Source organism: Brugia malayi, assembly GCF_000002995.4.
Source record: "Brugia malayi strain FR3 genome assembly, contig: Bm_007, whole genome shotgun sequence".
Classification (NCBI taxonomy): Eukaryota; Metazoa; Nematoda; class Chromadorea; order Rhabditida; family Onchocercidae; genus Brugia; species Brugia malayi.
The window spans coordinates 474169-495876 of record NW_025062284.1 but is presented as its reverse complement, the minus strand read 5'-3'; the positions used below and the strand labels follow the sequence as shown (position 1 = coordinate 495876).

Sequence of the window (21708 nt, the reverse complement as noted above, 5' to 3'; positions counted from 1 at the left end):
TTATGTGATAATGTAACTGATATTACTAATGTTAGTTAAATTTAAATTTCTACTAATTATATAAGTGATAATTTAATAATTAGACAATTAGCTAGGTAATAATAATAACATTATCATGATAATTATTAAAGTTTTATTATTAGCTTAATACTATTTTATCGAATATGATGATAAATTAGTTAAAATTAAATTTGACAATCTAATAAATACGAATTTAATTTTATAACATAATAAATTGAGCTAGGCCAATTTAAATTTTTTTTAAATTATAAATTAGCTAATAAAATTAATTGAATATAAACTTATGTATTATATTTTAAATATTTTTTTTTTTTGTAGATACAAGAAAAATGCATAAATATAGAAAACAAATTAATAAAAATTTTTAAATATATAAAATATGATATCGAATCGAGATTGTCCACTCTGAAATCTGATTCTAATATCAGTTATTTGTCATCCAATCAGTATTATCCATTTTATAATAAAAGTAATAACTTAGAAAATACCTTAAGAGGTAAAGTAAAAGTATAATTATCATTGATTATTGATTATTTAATTACTATTTGTGAATTTCAAAAAATCATTTCAAAAAATTATTTGTTTCATTTAAAACATTATAAAATTGTTTATTGTTTACTGCTTAACGCTTTCTTTTCTTTTTTTTTTCTTTGAGTGATTAAATAATTTTAGAAAAAACATTGGAAAATGATATATTATCAAGTATTTATATGATGCAGCATAGTTTACTTAAAATTGATGCATTTCAAGTAAACAAATCAAAAATTTATTTAATTTTTTATTGCCCTATATCACTAATAAACAATGATATGTTTGATTTTGATAAATTTTAAAATTTATTTTTAAAAAATTTTCATATTTTGTTTATTGATTTATTTGTTTGTTTGCTTTTATTTCAGAAACGAAAAATGGGATTGAATAAATATTGTTCAACGATACGTTTACTCATTTATGATAGAGTTAAAATTAAAAAACAATTATTGAATGTTAAATATGCAAGAAAAAAACTTGCAAATATTAAGCAAAAAATTCAAAATTCAAATTTGATAAAACAACAATCGGTTAAAATTTCCCTTAGTTCAAATTTAAATTTAGCCATTTTGAATTTAAACAAATGTTAATAGATTTTGATTAATTAATAAATTAAATATTCCACAAAGCATTTTTTTTTTTTTTAAACTTGATATTAAATAATTTTTAGCAATTTTTTTTTTCAAAACATTATTTTTATTAGACTAAATGTACAAAAGTAAAAATTTTTATTTTTTTAAAATTCGTAAATTTAAGTGATTTGAAGGACAAATTTTAAATTAATTTTAATTTGGCATTTTAAATTAATTTATTTAGCTGAATAAATGCATAGCAATGTTGGATAATATATTGGCAGCAATGCAATTTATAATAATTGAAATTGACAAACAATTTGATTCAATTTATTCGGTTAATCGATACATTGCATTATTTAATGAGTTGTACCAGCAGTTTCAGCACAATCACCAGGTATTTCATTCAAATTAAATTAAATTGAAATTGGAAATAATTGAAATTGAAAATAATTAAATTAAACTGCACAATCACCAGGTATTCCATTCAAATTAAATTAAATTGAAATTGGAAATAATTGAAATTGAAAATAATTAAATTAAACTGCACAATCACCAGGTATTTCATTCAAATTAAATTAAATTGAAATTGGAAATAATTGAAATTGAAAATAATTAAATTAAACTGCACAATCACCAGGTATTTCATTCAAATTAAATTAAATTGAAATTGGAAATAATTGAAATTGAAATTAAATTAAATTAAGCAATTACCAGGTATTTCATATAATTGAAATTGAAATTAAATTAAAAAATAATTGAGACTGAAGTTAAATTAAATTAAATTACGCAATCACCAGGTATACCATATAATTGAAATTGAAATTAAATTAAAATCACTGAGTTATTTTTAATCTTTTAAAATGGAATTTATTTAAAAAGAAAACAGAAAAGTAATCGATGAATAAAAAAAAGAAATGAAAAAAAAATTTTTTTTTTTTTTTGATAAGTTAGATATTATTTGAAATGATAAAAGATTAGTGCAAATATCAAAGGTTTGAATTTTGATAAAATGCTAAAAGATAAATTGATAATCTGACAAAAAAAACCGATAATGTTTAAAAAAGTCTCTAATCATTGCACTGATAAGAATTGATAATTTTAAATTTATTAAAATCATTTTTTAAAAATTTTTTTACATCAATTATTTTTTCTATTATTACTAAGAAATTTTTAATTTGTGATAAAAAATGTTTTTTTGCAGAAATTTTTTTCGCAACAAAAATGGATATTTGATGAATGAAAATAAACAGTAAACAATAATTTCATTTTTTTAATTTCTTTCGAATCGCTTATTTTCTTTTTTAATCTTAATAAATTTAATAAATATATTTCTATAAAATTTTAATAAAACAATAAAAAAAGGAAAGTATTGCTGTTATTGTTTATTTTTCATTTATTTTCATCAATTGTTTATGATTTATTTAAATTTGTTTACTTTTATTTTATGAAAAAAAAAAGAAAAACGAGAAATTTTAAGTTTTTTCAAATTTTAACTGTATAATAAAGTTTTTTTTGTTTCGAAACTTTCACTTCAAAAAAAAAAAAAAGAAAAGTAAGAAAAAAAAGTTTTACATTGTAAATAAATTAATTATAAAAATAGGATTTATTGTTTTTTCAAACATTAACAAAGAAATTAGATTAATTAATTAGTAAAAAAAAATATACAAATGATAATTTGTTGTGATAAATATTTTATTTATTTTTTATTTATTGTTTATTCAAACATCAACAAAGAAATTAGACTAATTAATTAATTAATAAAAAAATATGCAAATGATAATTTGTTGTGATAAATATTTATTTATTGTCTTTCCAAACATTAAAAAAGAAATTAGATTAATTTCCAAGAAAAACAAACATTAACAAAGAAAAAATTAGCTTAACAAAGAAATTAGATTTATTGTCTTTCCAAACATTAACAAAGAAATTAGGTTACAGAATGTCATAAATTTACTCGTTTGCTCCTCGAACTGTTTTGCACAGTTGTTTCGCATATCCTTAAATAATTAAAAATTGAAATTTTTCACTCATTTTGTGCATTAAATCAAACTGAATTATATTTTTATTACGCATGTTGATTTTACCTTCCTAACTTTTCTTTTCACTTTTTATGCAAACTAAATCTTTTACTGTAAATATTCATGTTCACTTCTTGGACGGTTTGCATAACACTGAGAAGAGACATTTATCAATTGATCTAATCATTGTTTATTTCTCTTTTTTGAGTAAAAATTAAAGAATGAGACCTGGTGGTGGTGCAATGAAAAAATTTGGTGGGAAAAGACGAATGAGATTTAAGCATAATAAAGTTGTTAAACGAAAAGTTTTGAAAGCACCGAAGAAAAAAGGAATGATCAAAGGAAAGAGTAAATTTAGACAGAAGAAAAATAAACAAAGGATGAAGAAAAGATCGTCAGAAAAAAGTAAGACGAATAGACGAAATGAATTGAATCAATTTATGATCATTTTTTTATCAATTGAATTAATTGTGGAGCTAAATATATATATTTAGAATAGGTAAAGCATATGTTGGATAAGTAAAATCAATACTGATTAAGTATAAATTAAGGATTTCAAGTTATAAATTAACTTATAAATAACAAATTAATGAAATCTAGAAGAGAAATAAGCTTAATGAACGAATGAGTGGTAGCTGGAGATAATGAATTTGTCTATAATCCATTGGTGATAAATTGAATAATTGATAAAATTGAATGATAAGTTTAATAATTGATAAAGTTAAATGATAATTGAATGACTAATAAAATTTAATTCAAAAAAAAAAAAAAAGAAAAGTACTGTAAAATATCTTTTATCTATTAAATAAACTAAAGAATTTTACAGTATGCAAAGATTTGACATTAATTTATCATTCGGAACAAATATTATTTTCATTGAAATAATTTACTGATCGATTCCCTTTCTCAATTTCTGCATGTAGCGATCGAATGGATCAAATGCAATGTTGCGAAAAAATGCAATATAACGACCAAATGCGGTGTTGCGGCCAAATGCAATGTTGCGACCAAATGCAATATTACGACCAAATGCGGTGTTGCGGCCAAATGCAATGTTGCGACCAAATGCAATATTACGACCAAATGCGGTGTTGCGGCCAAATGCAATGTTGCGACCAAATGCAATATTACGACCAAATGCGGTGTTGCGACCAAACGCAGTATTACGACCAAATGGAATATTACGATCAATTACAGCGTTGCGATCAAATGGAACATTACGACCAATTACAGCGTTGCGAACAAATGGAATATTACGATCAATTACAGCGTTGCGATCAAATGGAATATTACGATCAATTACAGCGTTGCGATCAAATGGAATATTACGATCAATTACAGCGTTGCGATCAAGTGGAATATTACGATCAATTACAGCGTTGCGATCAAACGCAGTATTACGACCAAATGGAATATTACGACCAAATGCTATATTACGACCAAATGGAATATTACGATCAAATGGAATATTACGATCAATTACAGCGTTGCGATCAATTGCAGTATTACGATCAAACGAAATATTACGACCAAATGCTATATTACGATCAAATGGAATATTACGATCAAATGGAATATTACGATCAAATGGAATATTACGATCAAATGGAATATTACGATCAAATGCTATATTACGACCAAATGGAATATTACGATCAAATGGAATATTACGATCAATTACATCGTTGCGATCAATTGCAGTATTACGATCAAATGAAATATCACGATCAAATGGAATATTACGATCAAATGGAATATTACGATCAAATGCTATATTACGATCAAATGGAATATTACGATCAAATGCTATATTACGATCAAATGGAATATTACGATCAAATGGAATATTACGATCAAATGCTATATTACGATCAAATGCTATATTACGACCAAATGGAATATTACGATCAAATGCTATATTACGATCAAATGGAATATTACGATCAAATGCTATATTACGATCAAATGGAATATTACGATCAAATGCTATATTACGATCAAATGGAATATTACGATCAAATGGAATATTACGATCAAATGCTATATTACGACCAAATGGAATATTACGATCAAATGGAATATTACGATCAAATGGAATATTACGACCAAATGGAATATTACGATCAAATGCTATATTACGATCAATTACATCATTGCGATCAATTGCAGTATTACGATCAAATGCTATATTACGACCAAATGGAATATTACGATCAAATGGAATATTACGATCAAATGCTATATTACGACCAAATGGAATACTACGATCAAATGCTATATTACGACCAAATGGAATATTACGATCAAATGGAATATTACGATCAAATGCTATATTACGACAAAATGGAATACTACGATCAAATGCTATATTACGACCAAATGGAATATTACGATCAAATGCTATATTACGACCAAATGGAATACTACGACCAAATGGAATATTACGATCAAATGCTATATTACGACCAAATGGAATACTACGATCAAATGGAATATTACGATCAAATGCTATATTACGACCAAATGGAATACTACGATCAAATGCTATATTACGATCAAATGCTATATTACGACCAAATGGAATATTACGACCAAATGGAATATTACGATCAAATGCTATATTACGACCAAATGGAATATTACGATCAAATGGAATATTACGATCAATTACAGCGTTGCGATCAATTGCAGTATTACGACCAAATGGAATATTACGATCAAATGGAATATTACGATCAATTACAGCGTTGCGATCAAATGGAATATTACGATCAAATGGAATATTACGACCAAATGGAATATTACGATCAAATGCTATATTACGACCAAATGGAATATTACGATCAAATGCAATCAGCGTTGCGATCAAATGGAATATTACGACCAAATGGAATATTACGATCAAATGCTATATTACGACCAAATGGAATATTACGATCAATTACAGCGTTGCGATCAAATGCTATATTACGACCAAATGGAATATTACGATCAAATGCTATATTACGACCAAATGGAATACTACGATCAAATGCTATATTACGACCAAATGGAATACTACGACCAAATGGAATATTACGATCAAATGCAGTGTTGCGATCAAAGTTTACTTTCACTTTAACCAATGAAATTAACTAAGAAACTTCTTCGCAAGCAATAATTTTCTATTTTCTGTGCCATATTTGCTACAAGGAATTTGAAAGGCTAAAACAATGGGCGCATTCGTACCTCTAAGAAATACGAAAAAGACTATAAGCGCTTCGCCACGGAATTTTCAATTAATTTTTTATTAAACTTACCTATAAATTGGCTGACTCATTTATAGTATATATTCTAGGCTTGCAGTGGCCATAACTTCTGGCTGCTTTCCACATTTATAGGCCTAAGGACTGGAAAAATTTTTTTTTTTTTTTTGGAAGACTTATTTTTTTTTTTTTTTTTTGGAAGACTTATTTTTTTTTTGGAAAAATCTTTGGAAGACTTATTTACACTCTAATGTCTGCCATGTTGATAGCATTGTGCTCACAAGTTGACAATTTGTGAAGGAAAGTTTTTTATTTCACTTTGAATTCAGCTGTTCGCTCTTATTTTTTGATTTCAGTAGCTCTGCTCGGACAAATAATATTTCTTGGAAGGAATAGTTGCTTACTGTTTATTTTCTATAGTTGCTTGTTGTTTATTGTTGCTTACTGTTTATAGTTGTTTATTGTTTATGGTTGCTTATTGTTTATTGCTGCTTATTGTTTATGATTGCTTATTGTTTATTGCTACTTATTGTTTATGATTGCTTATTGTTTATGACTGCTTATTGTTCATGCATAAATTTTACCTAATTTGATTAACTGCATGCTTCTTATATTATTTAGTCATAATTCATTTGCAATTTTAATTTCATTAGTATATGCAGAGATGGCAACCGTTTTTTTCTGAAACAATTAGTGATAACAATAATAATAATAATAAAAGAAATAGCATTAGCAGTGAAAGAAGTGACGATTGAGAAATGATTAACATTACTAGATAATAATGTTTATTATCTGTGATATATCATTGATAATTTAAAGATAAGCAAAAGACGGTTGTTTAGTGTTACCTTAAGCAAACGATAGAATTCATACCTGTTTTCCATTAAAATTGAAATTTTATTGAAATTTTGACAACAAAATGTTTGATGAAATTTATCAATTTTTATTTCTCTATTAATAATTAAAAAAAAAAAAAAAATTTAAACAATTTATTTCTTTTCGAAATAAGTACGAATCAAAAACTTTGATAAATAATAACAAAATTTATTTTATTGACTTTAATTTACTTCATGTGACCAAGAAAAGCACCATCTAAAAGTAAGTATTTGTGTGAACAGAAAAAAAAATTCTAAAATTAATAAGCCAGTTAATTTTTTGTATTAGAAATATGCTTAAAATCAATGATTTTAATCTTGGTTAAAGTTAAAAAAATTTGTACATCATCATTTCCCTATTATTTTGTCATATAAAATTTCCCTATTATTTTGTCATATAAAATTAAGATTCACAGTAATTTGCAATAATATTATGGAAAACTCTTTGCCGGAGAAGATCATATCGATTGTCAAGAAAAATGATAAATAAATTCATATTTCCCGCTAAAAATCAGTTTTGCTACTGCTAAAGCACCTTAAATTTACTAACTATACCGTTAAAAAAAATATATATAAAATGATATGAACTGATAATTTCATAATTTTGAAGCAGCAAAAGCTAAAATTAACAGGCAAATTCATTTTTTCATTTTCAAAAGAGCAGAAGTTAAAATTAACATTCATTATGGATGACTTGAAATTTCAATTTTAAATGAGAAATTGGTAAGGAAATGATAAAATACAAATTTTATCAACCTAAATTAAGGAAAAAAAAATACAAATTTTTTTTTTATATTTTTTTTTTTTTTAAATACAAATTTTATCAACCTAAATCGATTTGATTAAGCATATTTTCACTAGAAAAAATAATTTTGCATTTTATGCAAACTAAATCTTTCACTATAAAAATTCACCTGCATGATAGATAAATATTCCGCACTTTCATTTTTCGATTTTTTTCTAATTTTCTCATCAATCTTTAACAGCTAAAATCCGAATAACTGGATTCTGGAATAACTCCAACTCATATTGATCAATATCATGAAAGTAACCAACGAAATGAAATGCTTACTTCTATATTCAACCGCTCTTTTCCATTGCGAGTTTCTCCCAGTCACTTTTGCTAATTCTCCCGCCGAATTTATCAAGACCACTATGAAATTCTTAACACATACACATTAGCAATAAACAATCCCCCGGTACCAACACCCCGTACCACCATAACGCCATCTTGTTTGGAACAGTAACACATCTGCTCATATATATATATTACTATGGTGGATCTTTGATTATGAATTTGAGTGGATCACACCACAGTTAGCAAAGAAATAAATGAATGACATATATACATGTGCTTGTTAGAGTTATCGATTCACTTTCTGTGCTCAATTTTGCAGATTGGTTATGAATAACTAAGTTAAAACTGTCCACAATAAAAATATCTCAAAATTATTAACTTTGTTACTATCAGAAATTAATTGCAATGTTAATATTAGTGTTCGATGCATAAATGAAATTTAAGAATTTTCAATTTTAATTAAACTTAAAAATATAAGAAAAAGTTCATTTATTGGTAATGTTCACTTCTTGGACGGTTAGCATAATACTGAGAAGAGACATTTATCAATTGATCTGATCATTGTTTATTTCTCTTTTTTTGAGTAAAAATTAAAAAATGAGACCTGGGGGTGGTGCAATGAAAAAATTTGGTGGGAAAAGACGAATGAGATTTAAGCATAATAAAGTTGTTAAACGAAAAGTTTTGAAAGCACCGAAGAAAAAAGGAATGATCAAAGGAAAGAGTAAATTTAGACAGAAGAAAAATAAACAAAGGATGAAAAAAAGATCTTCAGAAAAAAGTAAGACGAATAGACGAAATGAATTGAATCAATTTATGATCATTTTTTTATCAATTGAATTAATTATGGAGCTAAATATATATATTTAGAATAGGTAAAGTATATGTTGAATAGGTAAAATCAATACTGATTAAGTATAAATTAAGGATTTCAAGTTATAAATTAACTTATAAATAACAAATTAATGAAATCTAGAAGAGAAATAAGCTTAATGAACGAATGAGTGGTAGCTGGAGATAATGAATTTGTCTATAATCCATTGGTGATAAATTGAATAATTGATAAAATTGAATGATAAATTGAATAATTGATAAAATTGAATAATTGATAAAATTGAATGATAAATTGAATAATTGATAAAATTGAAGGATTAATTGAATAGCTGATGTAACTGAAATAACTCCAACTTTTCAGATATTTCGGCTAAATCTGCGCCATTTTAGCAAAATAAGTAATAACAAAGAAGAAAATTGAAATCAATTTTATAATTCCTTTGCATTGAATTCGGAGCTGCTTTCTAATAATATTTTCAAATGACAGAGAAGAAAAAGACGGAGGAGAAAAAAGAGAAATTAGAGGGAGGAGAAAAGAAAAAAGAGAAGGAAAAACAAGAAGAAGAAGGAGAAGAGAAGGAAAAATCAGTGAAAAAAGAAAAGGAAAATGGAAAAGGAGAGGAAAAATCGAGGACAGGAAAAGAGCAAGAGTCAGAGAAAAAAGAAAAAGAAAAAGAACAGAAATTTGAGAGAGAAACGAGAGAAGCAATAAAATCAGAAGGTTAACTGATAAAATTTAATTTAAAAAAAAAAACTCTAAAATATCTTTTTTCTATTAAATAAACTAAAGAATTTTACTGTATGCAAAGATCTGACATTAATTTATCATTCGGAATAAATATTATTTTCACTGAAATAATTTACTGATCGATTTCCTTTCTCAATTTTTTATTAATTCACAAATACAAATGGTTTTTTTCCAGTAATTAAATGATTCTGTTTAATAAAAATATAATTGTTACTTCTTTCGTAGTAGTTTGATTTGAAATGGAATAATCGTAATTTACATATAAGTCATTTTAATATTTTTTTATTTTCAAAAAAAAAAAAAAACTTAAGAAATGAGAAAGTGCGAAGGAAGTAAGTGGTTGGCTTGTTATGTTTTGATTTATGAGATTTAATTTTTTTTTTTACTTATTTATGATTTATGAGATTTAAATTTCTCTTTATTTATTTATAATTTATGAGATTTAAATTTTTGACCTCGTACTCTGGTAAATTTCTCTTTTTCTAGCTTCGTATCTTATTGAATAGCTAGTAATTTTAATTAATTGATAGTTGAATTTCTCTTTTTAATTAGTTAACAATTATGATTACCTTTAATTAGTTTTTAAATCTCATGAATCGGCTTTGTCCAGGTGAAATGCAAAAGTTGAAAATGAAGAATGAAATGGAAGCAATTTCAAAAATGAAAAATAAAGTTGGAGTAGAAGAGCTGAAAGAAGATGGCGCTAAATTTAGGGTATGCAAAATTTATTTGACAATTTAACTTGTCCATTTGAATACGATAGTCATTCTGATAATTGGTTGATTATCATATCATATCTTATCATATCACGAAGATATCACGTTGAATTGGTAATTTTGTAAAATAATTTTGTTTCATTTCATTTCATTTTAAATAAACGTATATTAGTGAGAGTTATTTAAACGAGTTAATAAGCATAGACTTGAAATGTTGAAATTGATCAGTATGCATCAGAGCTCATTTTTAATTTTTTCATTTTTAAACTCATTTTTAAGCTTGGACGATTTGGTGCCCAGTTTTTTGCCCCAGTAACAAATGAGCCAAGTGATATTTCAAGTGCTGGTGATGATGATGACGATGATGGTGATGAAGAAGTGGAATCAGAAGATTCTGAAGATGAGAAATAAAACAAGAAATATTGTTTATTGTTTGTAAATTTCACTTTTTGTATATGGTTGGCTTTTTGTTGTTCTTTTTAATGAAAGCCAGAAAAATGTTTATTAAATTAAATAAAATGAATTTCTCATATTACAATTAATTTGAATAGTGCTATATGGCCTTAGGCTTTTAAGATGAATGATTAAATGTATAGCTTGGCCTTACAAGTATAACTTTAATGTTGAAGTGGAAAAATCTAATCTCGAAATACTGAATGAGTCTGATTGTTTAATCAGATTCATTAATCTTTTAGATTATGATCAAATACTTTCTCTGTGATATCATCTGATATCAATCATTTGTGATATGATAATATATTTATGGAATATATGGGATAGACAAATTTTATTGGTGCAAAACACTTTCAATTTCAATTCATCAATTCATGGATTTAAAAAAAAAGATTTACAAAATGTTTGATAAGCAACAATTCTTGATGCTTTCCAACTATTAGAAAACACTGTTTTAAGGATATTGGATGAGTGACCGTTTTGACCATTTTGTGGACATTGGATCTACTGCTAATTTGCTCTAGCCGTTTTTCAAATTTCTTTTTGTATCTTTGTTCAGAACATAAGTATCCAATTCAACAATAGATGGAGCTACAATTTTCTCAATTGTGAATTCCACATGATGATTTGCAGTGTCCACCAGGGTTCACGTTCACCAGGTGGTCCAACTGGTTCATTAGGTTCTGGTTCGTCTCGTTTACCTGGTGGTCCGGTTGGTCCCTTGAAAGTCAGACATAGAAAATATTGAATTACAGAAAGGTATGTAAGAAAAGATGCAAAATGCTCTTAGACAATTCGTTTTGCATTTAAATTAAAAAAAAAAAATTGTTTTTCATTTAAATTTAAATTAATTATAAACCTAAAATGAAGTATAGAATAAATGGCTTCTTAGTGTTATAAAAGGGTTTAATTCAAATATTTTACAATTTTTAATGCAGTTACAATAGTTAGGGAAAAAATGAAATATGCCAAGCAACCATTTCACCAGGAGATGCTGGTGGCCCGAAATTGCTAGATGGAATCATATCTGGTCCTGGTGAACCTTTGGGTCCACGAAGCCCTTGTGATCTTGGTGGCCCGAAATTGCTAGATGGAATCCTATCTGGTCCTGGCGAACCTTTGGATCCACGAGGTCCTTGTGATCCTGGTGGCCCGAAATTGCTAGATGGAATCCTATCTGGTCCTGGTGAACCTTTGGATCCACGAAGTCCTTGTGATCCTGGTGGCCCGAAATTGCTAGATGGAATCCTATCTGGTCCTGGTGAACCTTTGGATCCACGAAGTCCTTGTGATCCTGGTGGCCCGAAATTGCTAGATGGAATCCTATCTGGTCCTGGCGAACCTTTGGATCCACGAGGTCCTTGTGATCCTGGTGGCCCGAAATTGCTAGATGGAATCATATCTGGTCCTGATGAACCTTTGGATCCATCAGGTCCTTGTGATCCTGGTAGACCTTTGATTCCTCTTCCACGATTGTATCATCACCAGGTAGACTCATAATATATAAGTAATAACTTAATGACTTTACTTTACTTTTTTTTTTAATTTACAAATATGCATTATATTGTTCGGTAGTGCATCGATCTCTTCGTATTATTTATTTTCCACTACGATTTTTATTTCTTTGTGGTTCTTATTGTTTAATTGTGCCAGCAAAAATTTCTTTCTAACTTTTTATTAATTTGTATTTTATTTAGTTTCATTCCAACATTATCACTGATCTGATTATAATCCAATTGCAGTATTTTATAGCTAAGTAAAGATTAAAAAAAAAAATTAAAACTTAATCTTTGTCCTTTCAGACATCAATCAAATTACTTTTTATTTTTTTTTTATAGCAGAATGAAATGTACCTTAATGCTAGGCTCACCTTCCTCATCAGAAAAGTCCAGGTGCTTCGGAATCGCCTATCCTACCTCCTTTACCTGGTCTTCCAGGTATGCCGTGATGATCTGGTTCACCAGGTATCCTGGTTCTCCTTTTTCTCCTCTATTTCCTGGTGGTCCTGCAGGATAAATCATGCTTGAAATTCCTTTTTTAATTTGATGCACTACATTTTGCAACAAAGTAGATAAAATCAAAAGAAAAAAAATGATTTAAATGATTTATTTAAATATTAAATATTAAAAAAATTAAATTATAAAAAATTCTTGTGTGAACCAAATTCTGGTTCCAATGAAATATCTAAGTTTGCATTTTCCCTAAATTTATCATTTAATTCTTAATTTATTTCTAATAGATCTACTATGACTTGATGGAAGCTTAGAATTGTTGTCATAAAATGGTTTATAAATAATAATAATACATTGATTATCAGTTAAATTCTCTTAGCATATATTAATTATTTAAAAATTTTTGTCTGAAACCTTTCAGTATTAGAAGTGTTTTTTGAACATATAAGCAAAATTTTAATTTTTTTTAAGAAGAAATTCAAACAATTATAAAACTTTATGCAAATTTGAAATTTGATATTTAAATAAATTAAAAAAAAAAAAAGTTTCATGGTTATTTTGTTTAACTATTACAATAGGAAACGGTAATTTGTGTCTTTACCATATGAAATAAGCAAAAGGTTTAATTAAATGTTATTAGCAAAAAATTTTTGAAAAAATGAATAAAAAATGAAGAAATAATATTGCTATTACAATTATAATAGGAAATTTGATTATTGATTATTTATATTTGGAACTTATAGTAGGAAATTTGATTATTTATTATATATTTGAAACTTATAATAGGAAATTTTGATTATTGATTATCTATATTTGGAACTTATAATAAGAAATTTGATTGTTGATTATCTATATTTGGAACTTATAATAGGAAATTTGATTATTGATTATCTATATTTGGAACTTATAATAGGAAATTTGATTATTGATTATCTATATCTTATAATAGGAATTTTGATTATTGATTATCTATATTTGGAACTTATAATGAGAAATTTGATTGTTGATTATCTATATTTGGAATTATAATAAGAAATTTGATTATTGATTATCTATATTTGGAACTTATAATAGGAAATTTGATTATTGATTATCTATATTTGGAACTTATAATAGGAAATTTGATTATTGATTATCTATATCTTATAATAGGAATTTTGATTATTGATTATCTATATTTGGAACTTATAATGAGAAATTTGATTGTTGATTATCTATATTTGGAACTTATAATAGAAATTTTGATTATTGATTATCACTAAAACTTTATAATTGTCACCAGATACTACTACAATATTTGGAACTTATATAAGAAATTGTAATAGGAAATCTGATTATTGATTATCACTAAAGTTTTATAATTGTCTAGGAATTTTGATTATTGATTATCTATATTTGGAACTTATAATGAGAAATTTGATTGTTGATTATCTATATTTGGAATTATAATAAGAAATTTGATTATTGATTATCTATATTTGGAACTTATAATAGGAAATTTGATTATTGATTATCTATATTTGGAACTTATAATAGGAAATTTGATTATTGATTATCTATATCTTATAATAGGAATTTTGATTATTGATTATCTATATTTGGAACTTATAATGAGAAATTTGATTGTTGATTATCTATATTTGGAACTTATAATAGAAATTTTGATTATTGATTATCACTAAAACTTTATAATTGTCACCAGATACTACTACAATATTTGGAACTTATATAAGAAATTGTAATAGGAAATCTGATTATTGATTATCACTAAAGTTTTATAATTGTTACCAAAACAAGAAGAAAAAGGAAGGAAAAAAAGAAAAAATTTTTTCAGTAATATAATCATTGGAATTGATACTACTTCAAAAATATTACCATATTTTCTGCTCATATTCCGTGTCTTTCCGGATAACAGGATTAAAATATTCCGGTTATGCAGAAACAGGTCAAAGGGCAACAACACGTCAATGAATTACTTCCATCAGTGATACAACAGGAAGATCCAACAAACGATTCACTGTCACCGTTGTCATCTGCTCGTTGCACTGATCAATATCAAAGTGATAAACTGTTAGCTGTAAGTGTTAATGTGTTAACTTTCGAGAAATACTAGTGATAAGGAAGCAATTTGAATATGCCACTTTAAAATGACTGATAAGCAAACTATCAGCTTATCATACACTAGTAAATTAGAAATAATAATGATAAGTTGAATTTTTTTTTTTAATTTTTTCATTTGTTAAAATAATCAGTGCAATTAGTGATATATGATAGTTACAGTATGTTAATAATTCTTCAAAATAACTTTGCAGAATTATTCTCTTCTAGAAAAGCATACTTTTAAAGCGTTGATGGCGTAATCTGACGTAAAAAAAACGTAATCTGACGTAAAAAAAAAGAAAAAAACTATGAAAGAGAAATTTTTACATAGTAAGAAAAAAAATTTTTAAAACAAAAACAAGAAAAAAACTAGCAATTTTAAATTAAATAAATTAAAAAAATTATCATAAAATACTTTAACTGTTGTAGGAGATTCGTAATGGAGTACAATTGCGCCACGTAATACCAAATGATCATAAACAATGCGCTAAAATGCTTTATGATAAAGCATGCGAGAAAAAAGTAATCATTTTGATAAATTTGTTTAAATTTTTTTTTTTTTTTTTCAAAAAAAATATAAATAATTTCTATTTCTATCTTTTTTTTTTTACATTTTCTCTCTTTTCATATTGTTATTTATCTATATATTATTTTTATAAATTATTTAGAAAAAAATTTTTTTCCTATTTTAAAAAAATTTTTTTTTTTTTTTTGCTAATATTTTTTATATATTTATGAGTTATACAGGAAGAAAATAATATAAATGAAAAAGAAACAAAGTTAGAAACGGAAAAAGCAATTAATATTGGAAATATCTTACTTAATGCTATGCAAAAGCGACGACTTCTAATGCATTTTGGTTAATTAACTAATTAATTAATTAATTAATTTGCTTTACAAATAATAGAATGAATTGAAATGACATTTTGTTTATGAAATAAAAATTTTGCAAAAATAACAATGGAAATTTTTGGAGAAAACAGGTAGAAAATAATTAATCTAAGTAAAGAAATGATTAAATAATTTTTTGTTTATTTTAATTATATCTTTAATCAGTAATATTTTTCAATAAGTAAACAAAGAAATTTTTATTTTAGAATCTTCCTCAAGTAGTGACGAGAATATCAATGAGCAGAAATTGGAATTGTGGAGTGATACTGACGATAATTATGATGATAATAATGATAATGATAATAATTACAATGATATTAATATTAATAAGTCAATGAACAAAACACAAATGTAAACAAAAAAGAAATTTACAAAATTAATTAAACAATTTAATTTAATTTTAGGCAAATTTCTATACTGCTAACATTCTGATTGCAAAAGATTAATGCAAACAAAAAAATGTTAAAGTTATCAAGCTGTCACCAATTTGTCACCAAACATTAATTTGATGATTATTTCTTCTACTAATGACATTAATTTAAACTTAATTTAAATTTTCAAAACATCCAATAATACTTAACTAGGTATATATATATACTAAAGTATAAATAAAATATATACGAATAATTGTATTTTTTATTCTGATTGTATATTTTGATCAGAAAAATTTGAATCCATAAATCATTCTGTACTGCATTTTCTCATAACACTTTGCTAAAAAAAAATATGCATTTTAATTTTTGTTAATTTTATAAATTATTAGACATATTGAAATTATTTTTTTTATTATTGAATTATTAGACGCACTGGAATTGTTTTAAAAATAATCAAATTTTAATTCTAACTTTTTTAAAAAATAATCAAATTTCAATTTTAGACAAACTTTTTTTTTTTTTGTAAATAAAAAGAAAAACATTTTGCACATCGAACGATAATAATCATAAACCAACAGTGTAGATCAATGCTATGATGGATAACATTTACTGTTGTAAAGATTGACAGAGTAATAAAAACTGTAATCTTTTTATTTTTATCAAATCATTTTAATTAAATTAATTTTTTTTGATTCAAAAAAAAATTCATTCGAAAATTTGTTTCAAAAATTTTCAATTTAAATGCTTTATAATAAATTATATCAAACTTGCAAATATTAAATCTAATTAAATTAATTGTTTAAATTCATTCAAAAATTTGTTTCAAAAAATTTCAATTTAAATGCTCTATAATAAATTATATTTTAAAGAAACATTTTCCTCCTACATCAAATTTTCTAAATATTAAACGTTATTTCACAGAGAATTTTTTATATTATCACAAATATTTTTTCAGATTTTTACATATTTTCGAGAATTTTAAAAAAAAAAAAAAAACGAATTCTGCAGAATAAATTTACTTTTTTTCTATTAAAATACATACAATGATATGAAGAAATGTAATATCTGTTAGCATTGATTGATCATTTAAATATAAATTTAAAAATAAAAATATAAATTTAAATATTAAAAAAAAATTTAAATATAATAATCAGTACTATTATTACTTTTTATGTCACATACAGGTGAACAAATTTTTGTAACAAATCTGATAAGAAATTAATTACATCTCATAAGGTTATTATTATTATCTGATAAGAAACTAATCATATGTGATAAGATTATTATTATTATCTGATAAGAAACTAATCATATGTGATAAGATTATTATTATTATCTGATAAGAAACTAATCATATGTGATAAGATTATTATTATTATCTGATAAGAAACTAATCATATGTGATAAGGTTAGTAAAGTTATTAATAACTAATTTAAGTTAAAATTTAAACTATATATTTTGTATCATTCACGAGATTAACCTTTAATTCTTAGACAGATATTAGCATTATCACTAATTTATGCTTGACTTACTTTTGATCACTCTTTAGTCTTTATCACTATCACTATCACATGATATGATATTATGATAAATAGTTGAAATTAAGATAAGCTTACTTTTGATCACTCTTTAGTCTTTATCACTATCACTATCACATGATATGATATAATGATAAATAGTTGAAATTAAGATAAGCTTACTTTTGATCACTCTTTAGTCTTTATCACTATCACATGATATGATATTATGATAAATAGTTGAAATTAAAATAAGCTTACTTTTGATCACTCTTTAGTCTTTATCACTATCACTATCATATCATGATAAATAACTGAAATTAAGATATGTACCATTTTCCTGAGGTATAGATATTATTGATGCAATACGTTGCATTCGATCACTTATAGCTAATTCCACGTATTCTGCAGCGTACGAGTGTGAATCATAAATAGCACTGATAAAGAAAATTGATAATAATATAAGAAATGAAATTGTTAGTATCTAAAAAAAAAAAAAAAAAACATTTGGAAGGTATTTGTTTCATATACTTTCATTTTATTATCAATTTACAAATTCAAATATTAAAAAAAAAAATTTTACATTTCTTTTAATTTTACAAATTTCATTCCATTTTTTTCTTATACTAAAAAGAAAAATAATTTTTATTAATTTAATATTTTAATTTAATTAAAATATTATTAATTTAATAAAACATAAAATTTTATGTTTTATTTAAAAAAATTTGTCATTTAATTCTAAAAATGCATTTTTTTTTTAAAAAAACATTAAAAACCACAAATGGTTGTAACAGTGCTGTTTTCTCGACGATAATTCCGTAAAATAATAATAAAACAACAGATAGTATCAGTTATTCCCAATTCCATCCAATATTTGACAATGCAAATGCTTTTAGAATCAAATTGCTGATGATCAAAAACGATGAAATTATTGCAATTGCAAATGCACCCTGCTGAGAAATGCAAATCATCGTTTATTATCAATATATTTATCATTGTTACTAGTATTATCACTATTATTTATCATTGTTATTATTATTATTTATCATTGTTACTAGTATTATCATCATTATTTATAATTGCTACTAGTATTATCACTATTATTTATCAATGTTATTATTATTTATCATTGTTACTAGTATTATCATTATTATTTATAATTGCTACTAGTATTATCACTATTATTTATCACTGTTATTATTATTGTCATTATTATTTATCATTGTTACTAGCATTATCATTATTATTCATCATTGTTATTGTTATTATTATTATTATTTATCATTGTTACTAGTATTATCATTATTATTTATAATTGCTACTAGTATTATCACTATTATTTATCACTGTTATTATTATTGTCATTATTATTTATCACTGTTATTATTATTATCATCTATTATTATGGTTATAAACTATAATTGTTACTAATTTATAATATGCTCAAAAGTTATTGTATTCATCTTTGCATTAAATCTCATTTTTTCATGTTCAAAAGAAATTTTAATTCCCTTTTTTTTTCTTTTTTAAATTTGATAGAAATGCATTTACTTTAATATGAACAGAATAGCAACAACATCGATATTTGATATTGTTATGATTAAATGGAACATTTTGTGATTTAACTTTAAATATTTTTGATAGCAATTTATTCGTTTACTTCTTTTGTTCTCCTGAAAAAAACTACTGAACAATCATAGATTGATTTAAAGAATATCAAAATTTGAAGAAATTATTTACGATAAAATAAAGAAAAGATTTTAAGAAAAGGAAAAAGTACTTCTCTTAAAAAATCTTAAATAAGTATAAAAAAAAGCAGTAACATCTCTTTGAATGAAAAAAATATTTAATGCTAATGCAAAAATTAATCGAAATAATTCAAATTCTTAGCAAATTTTTCTTTAATTTAACGAATTTGGATTTAATTTTAAAAACTTTTTTAATACAATTTGTTTACCTTTAATATTAAATTACTAGCAAACATGTATTCAACACATATAAATAATTCCAATGTTTATTAAGAGAATTACCGATATTAAGATTTAAATTTTTAGATATTAAAAAGTCAAATGTAAAAAAAAAAAAAAAAAAAAAAAATAACAAATTTGCTTGGAATTGTTTTCTTATTGATATTAATCAATTTTAATCATAGAAAAAATGAACGGAAATAATCAATTTTTAAATTAAAACTAATATTATTTAATTGCAAATTAACAGTAACTAATTGCAATTTTCTTTTATAAATAAAAATTTGGAAAAAGTTGAAAAAAAGTATAACAGTACCTAACTTCGCTCTTTCTTTGCTTTAGGTATTTTTTTGCGCAATAATTGGTAGAATGCTTTGGCCAGTTCTCTTTGCTTGCATGCCTTGGCCAACTTTCTTTGCTTGCATGCTTTGGCCAACTTTCTTTGCTTGCATGCTTTGGCCAACTTTCTTTGCTTGCATGCCTTGGCCAGTTCTCTTTGCTTGCATGCCTTGGCCAACTTTCTTTGCTTGCATGCTTTGGCCAACTTTCTTTGCTTGCATGCCTTGGTCAGTTCTCTTTGCTTGCATGCCTTGGCCAACTCTCTTTGCTTGCATGCCTTGGCCAGTTCTCTTTGCTTGCATGCCTTGGCCATTTCTCTTTGCTTGCATGCCTTGGCCAACTCTCTTTGCTTGCATGCTTTGGCCAGTTCTCTTTGCTTGCATGCCTTGGCCAACTCTCTTTGCTTTAGGCATATTTTGTGATGTTTGAATTTTGATGCTAAGACAATCCTAATTGAACATCATAACTAATGTAAGTGATAATGCGCAAAAGTCATGTTAGAAAAGTGTGGGACAAAGTAACCCACTAAAAGAAAAGGCAACTTTTACAGAGGGGAAAATAAGTAAATAAACTTTGATAACGTGAGGAAAAAGATACTGAGATATGTAGAGTTTACCCTAAACTTAATATATATTCTCTTCAAAAGTTAACGATTCTGCACTTACCTGGAAATTTTATACCATTTTTTTTATACAGAAGAAAGCATTTTATAATAGACAAATCCCTTGTCCTGGATTTTTGGGTAGGATTTTCCATAATTCCCCGGCAAGAAGGGTAAGCACAGAAGATATACTAAGTTTAAGGTAAACTCTCTTTAACAGAAAAAAAAAAAAAAAAAACCTGGAAAATAGAGTAGATTGTATCCTTAAGTTATATCATTTAAAATAAGTTCTTGGGTAGGTCAATAGTAGCTCTGCACCTACCTGGAAATTTCTCCAAAGTACTCTTTGTTAGAATGGATGATATGCTTTTTTTTCTTTTTTCTCGCATGATTCTGACTTTAAAATTTTTATTAAGATTAAGTTTTCTATATTGATATTATTCCAGCGTGATATGAGTAATATTTATCATAAGCGAATGAACTAAACTAATAATTATCGAATATTTGATTTAAAAAAAGTTTAAACATAATTAATTTAAATTTAAGAATGAATCACTATTACACGCAATTACTTCATTAATTTACAATGACTATAAAAATTTATGATTGAAACAGGAATGTATTGTAAACAGTAAACAGAACGGTTAGTTTGAGTTTAGTATCACGGAGAAGGAAGGAAAAGAGAAAGTGGACGAATTGAGATTTTATTGATTTCTCATTAGCTAATTAATTAGCACTTTGTATAATTTTACTGTTAACTTCAAATGATACTATTTGTTTACTTTTACTATTAAATTACTAGCAAACTTCTATTGCAAAATTTAAATATTTCTTACCTCTTCTCTCTGTCACTAATTTCTCTTTTCAATTTC

General features: G+C 25.1%; 7 protein-coding genes across 8 annotated transcripts; 4 read left to right on the top strand and 3 right to left on the bottom strand.

Moving 5' to 3' along the window:
- Positions 1-4031: 4031 nt before the first annotated feature.
- Positions 4032-6662, bottom strand: Bm17083 (Uncharacterized protein; the record flags this gene model as incomplete). 2 transcript variants are annotated; one of them, XM_043082695.1, is made up of 4 exons in its annotated part: positions 5132-5185; positions 5295-5959; positions 6030-6260; positions 6635-6662. In XM_043082695.1, the coding sequence occupies 4 exons, from the start codon at positions 6660-6662 to the stop codon at positions 5132-5134; spliced, it is 978 nt and encodes a 325-aa protein (XP_042938629.1). The 2 variants fall into 2 exon arrangements, with proteins under 2 accessions (XP_042938628.1, XP_042938629.1); XM_043082694.1 differs by having other exon boundaries at positions 4032-5959.
- Bm17084 (Uncharacterized protein) lies at positions 5723-6525 on the top strand (the record flags this gene model as incomplete). The annotated part of the gene is made up of 2 exons (XM_043082696.1): positions 5723-6249; positions 6483-6525. 2 exons carry the CDS (start codon positions 5723-5725, stop codon positions 6523-6525), a joined length of 570 nt encoding a protein of 189 aa, XP_042938630.1.
- A 2995-nt stretch (positions 6663-9657) lies between the features above and the next one.
- On the top strand, positions 9658-11052 carry Bm10734 (Uncharacterized protein; the record flags this gene model as incomplete). The annotated part of the gene is made up of 3 exons (XM_043082693.1): positions 9658-9898; positions 10536-10639; positions 10921-11052. The coding sequence occupies 3 exons, from the start codon at positions 9658-9660 to the stop codon at positions 11050-11052; spliced, it is 477 nt and encodes a 158-aa protein (XP_042938627.1).
- Positions 11053-11713: 661 nt separating this feature from the next.
- Positions 11714-13042, top strand: Bm10733 (Uncharacterized protein; the record flags this gene model as incomplete). The annotated part of the gene is made up of 3 exons (XM_043082692.1): positions 11714-11821; positions 12046-12582; positions 12959-13042. 3 exons carry the CDS (start codon positions 11714-11716, stop codon positions 13040-13042), a joined length of 729 nt encoding a protein of 242 aa, XP_042938626.1.
- A 1937-nt stretch (positions 13043-14979) lies between these two features.
- Positions 14980-16010, top strand: Bm994 (WH2 motif family protein; the record flags this gene model as incomplete). Its single annotated transcript, XM_001892165.2, has 3 exons — positions 14980-15123; positions 15576-15668; positions 15894-16010. 3 exons carry the CDS (start codon positions 14980-14982, stop codon positions 16008-16010), a joined length of 354 nt encoding a protein of 117 aa, XP_001892200.1.
- A 2344-nt stretch (positions 16011-18354) lies between these two features.
- Bm3193 (Uncharacterized protein) lies at positions 18355-18796 on the bottom strand (the record flags this gene model as incomplete). The annotated part of the gene is made up of 2 exons (XM_043082691.1): positions 18355-18413; positions 18706-18796. 2 exons carry the CDS (start codon positions 18794-18796, stop codon positions 18355-18357), a joined length of 150 nt encoding a protein of 49 aa, XP_042938625.1.
- A 1438-nt stretch (positions 18797-20234) lies between these two features.
- Positions 20235-21225, bottom strand: Bm17082 (Uncharacterized protein; the record flags this gene model as incomplete). Its single annotated transcript, XM_001894376.2, has 2 exons — positions 20235-20673; positions 21155-21225. The coding sequence occupies 2 exons, from the start codon at positions 21223-21225 to the stop codon at positions 20235-20237; spliced, it is 510 nt and encodes a 169-aa protein (XP_001894411.2).
- Positions 21226-21708: the final 483 nt, after the last annotated feature.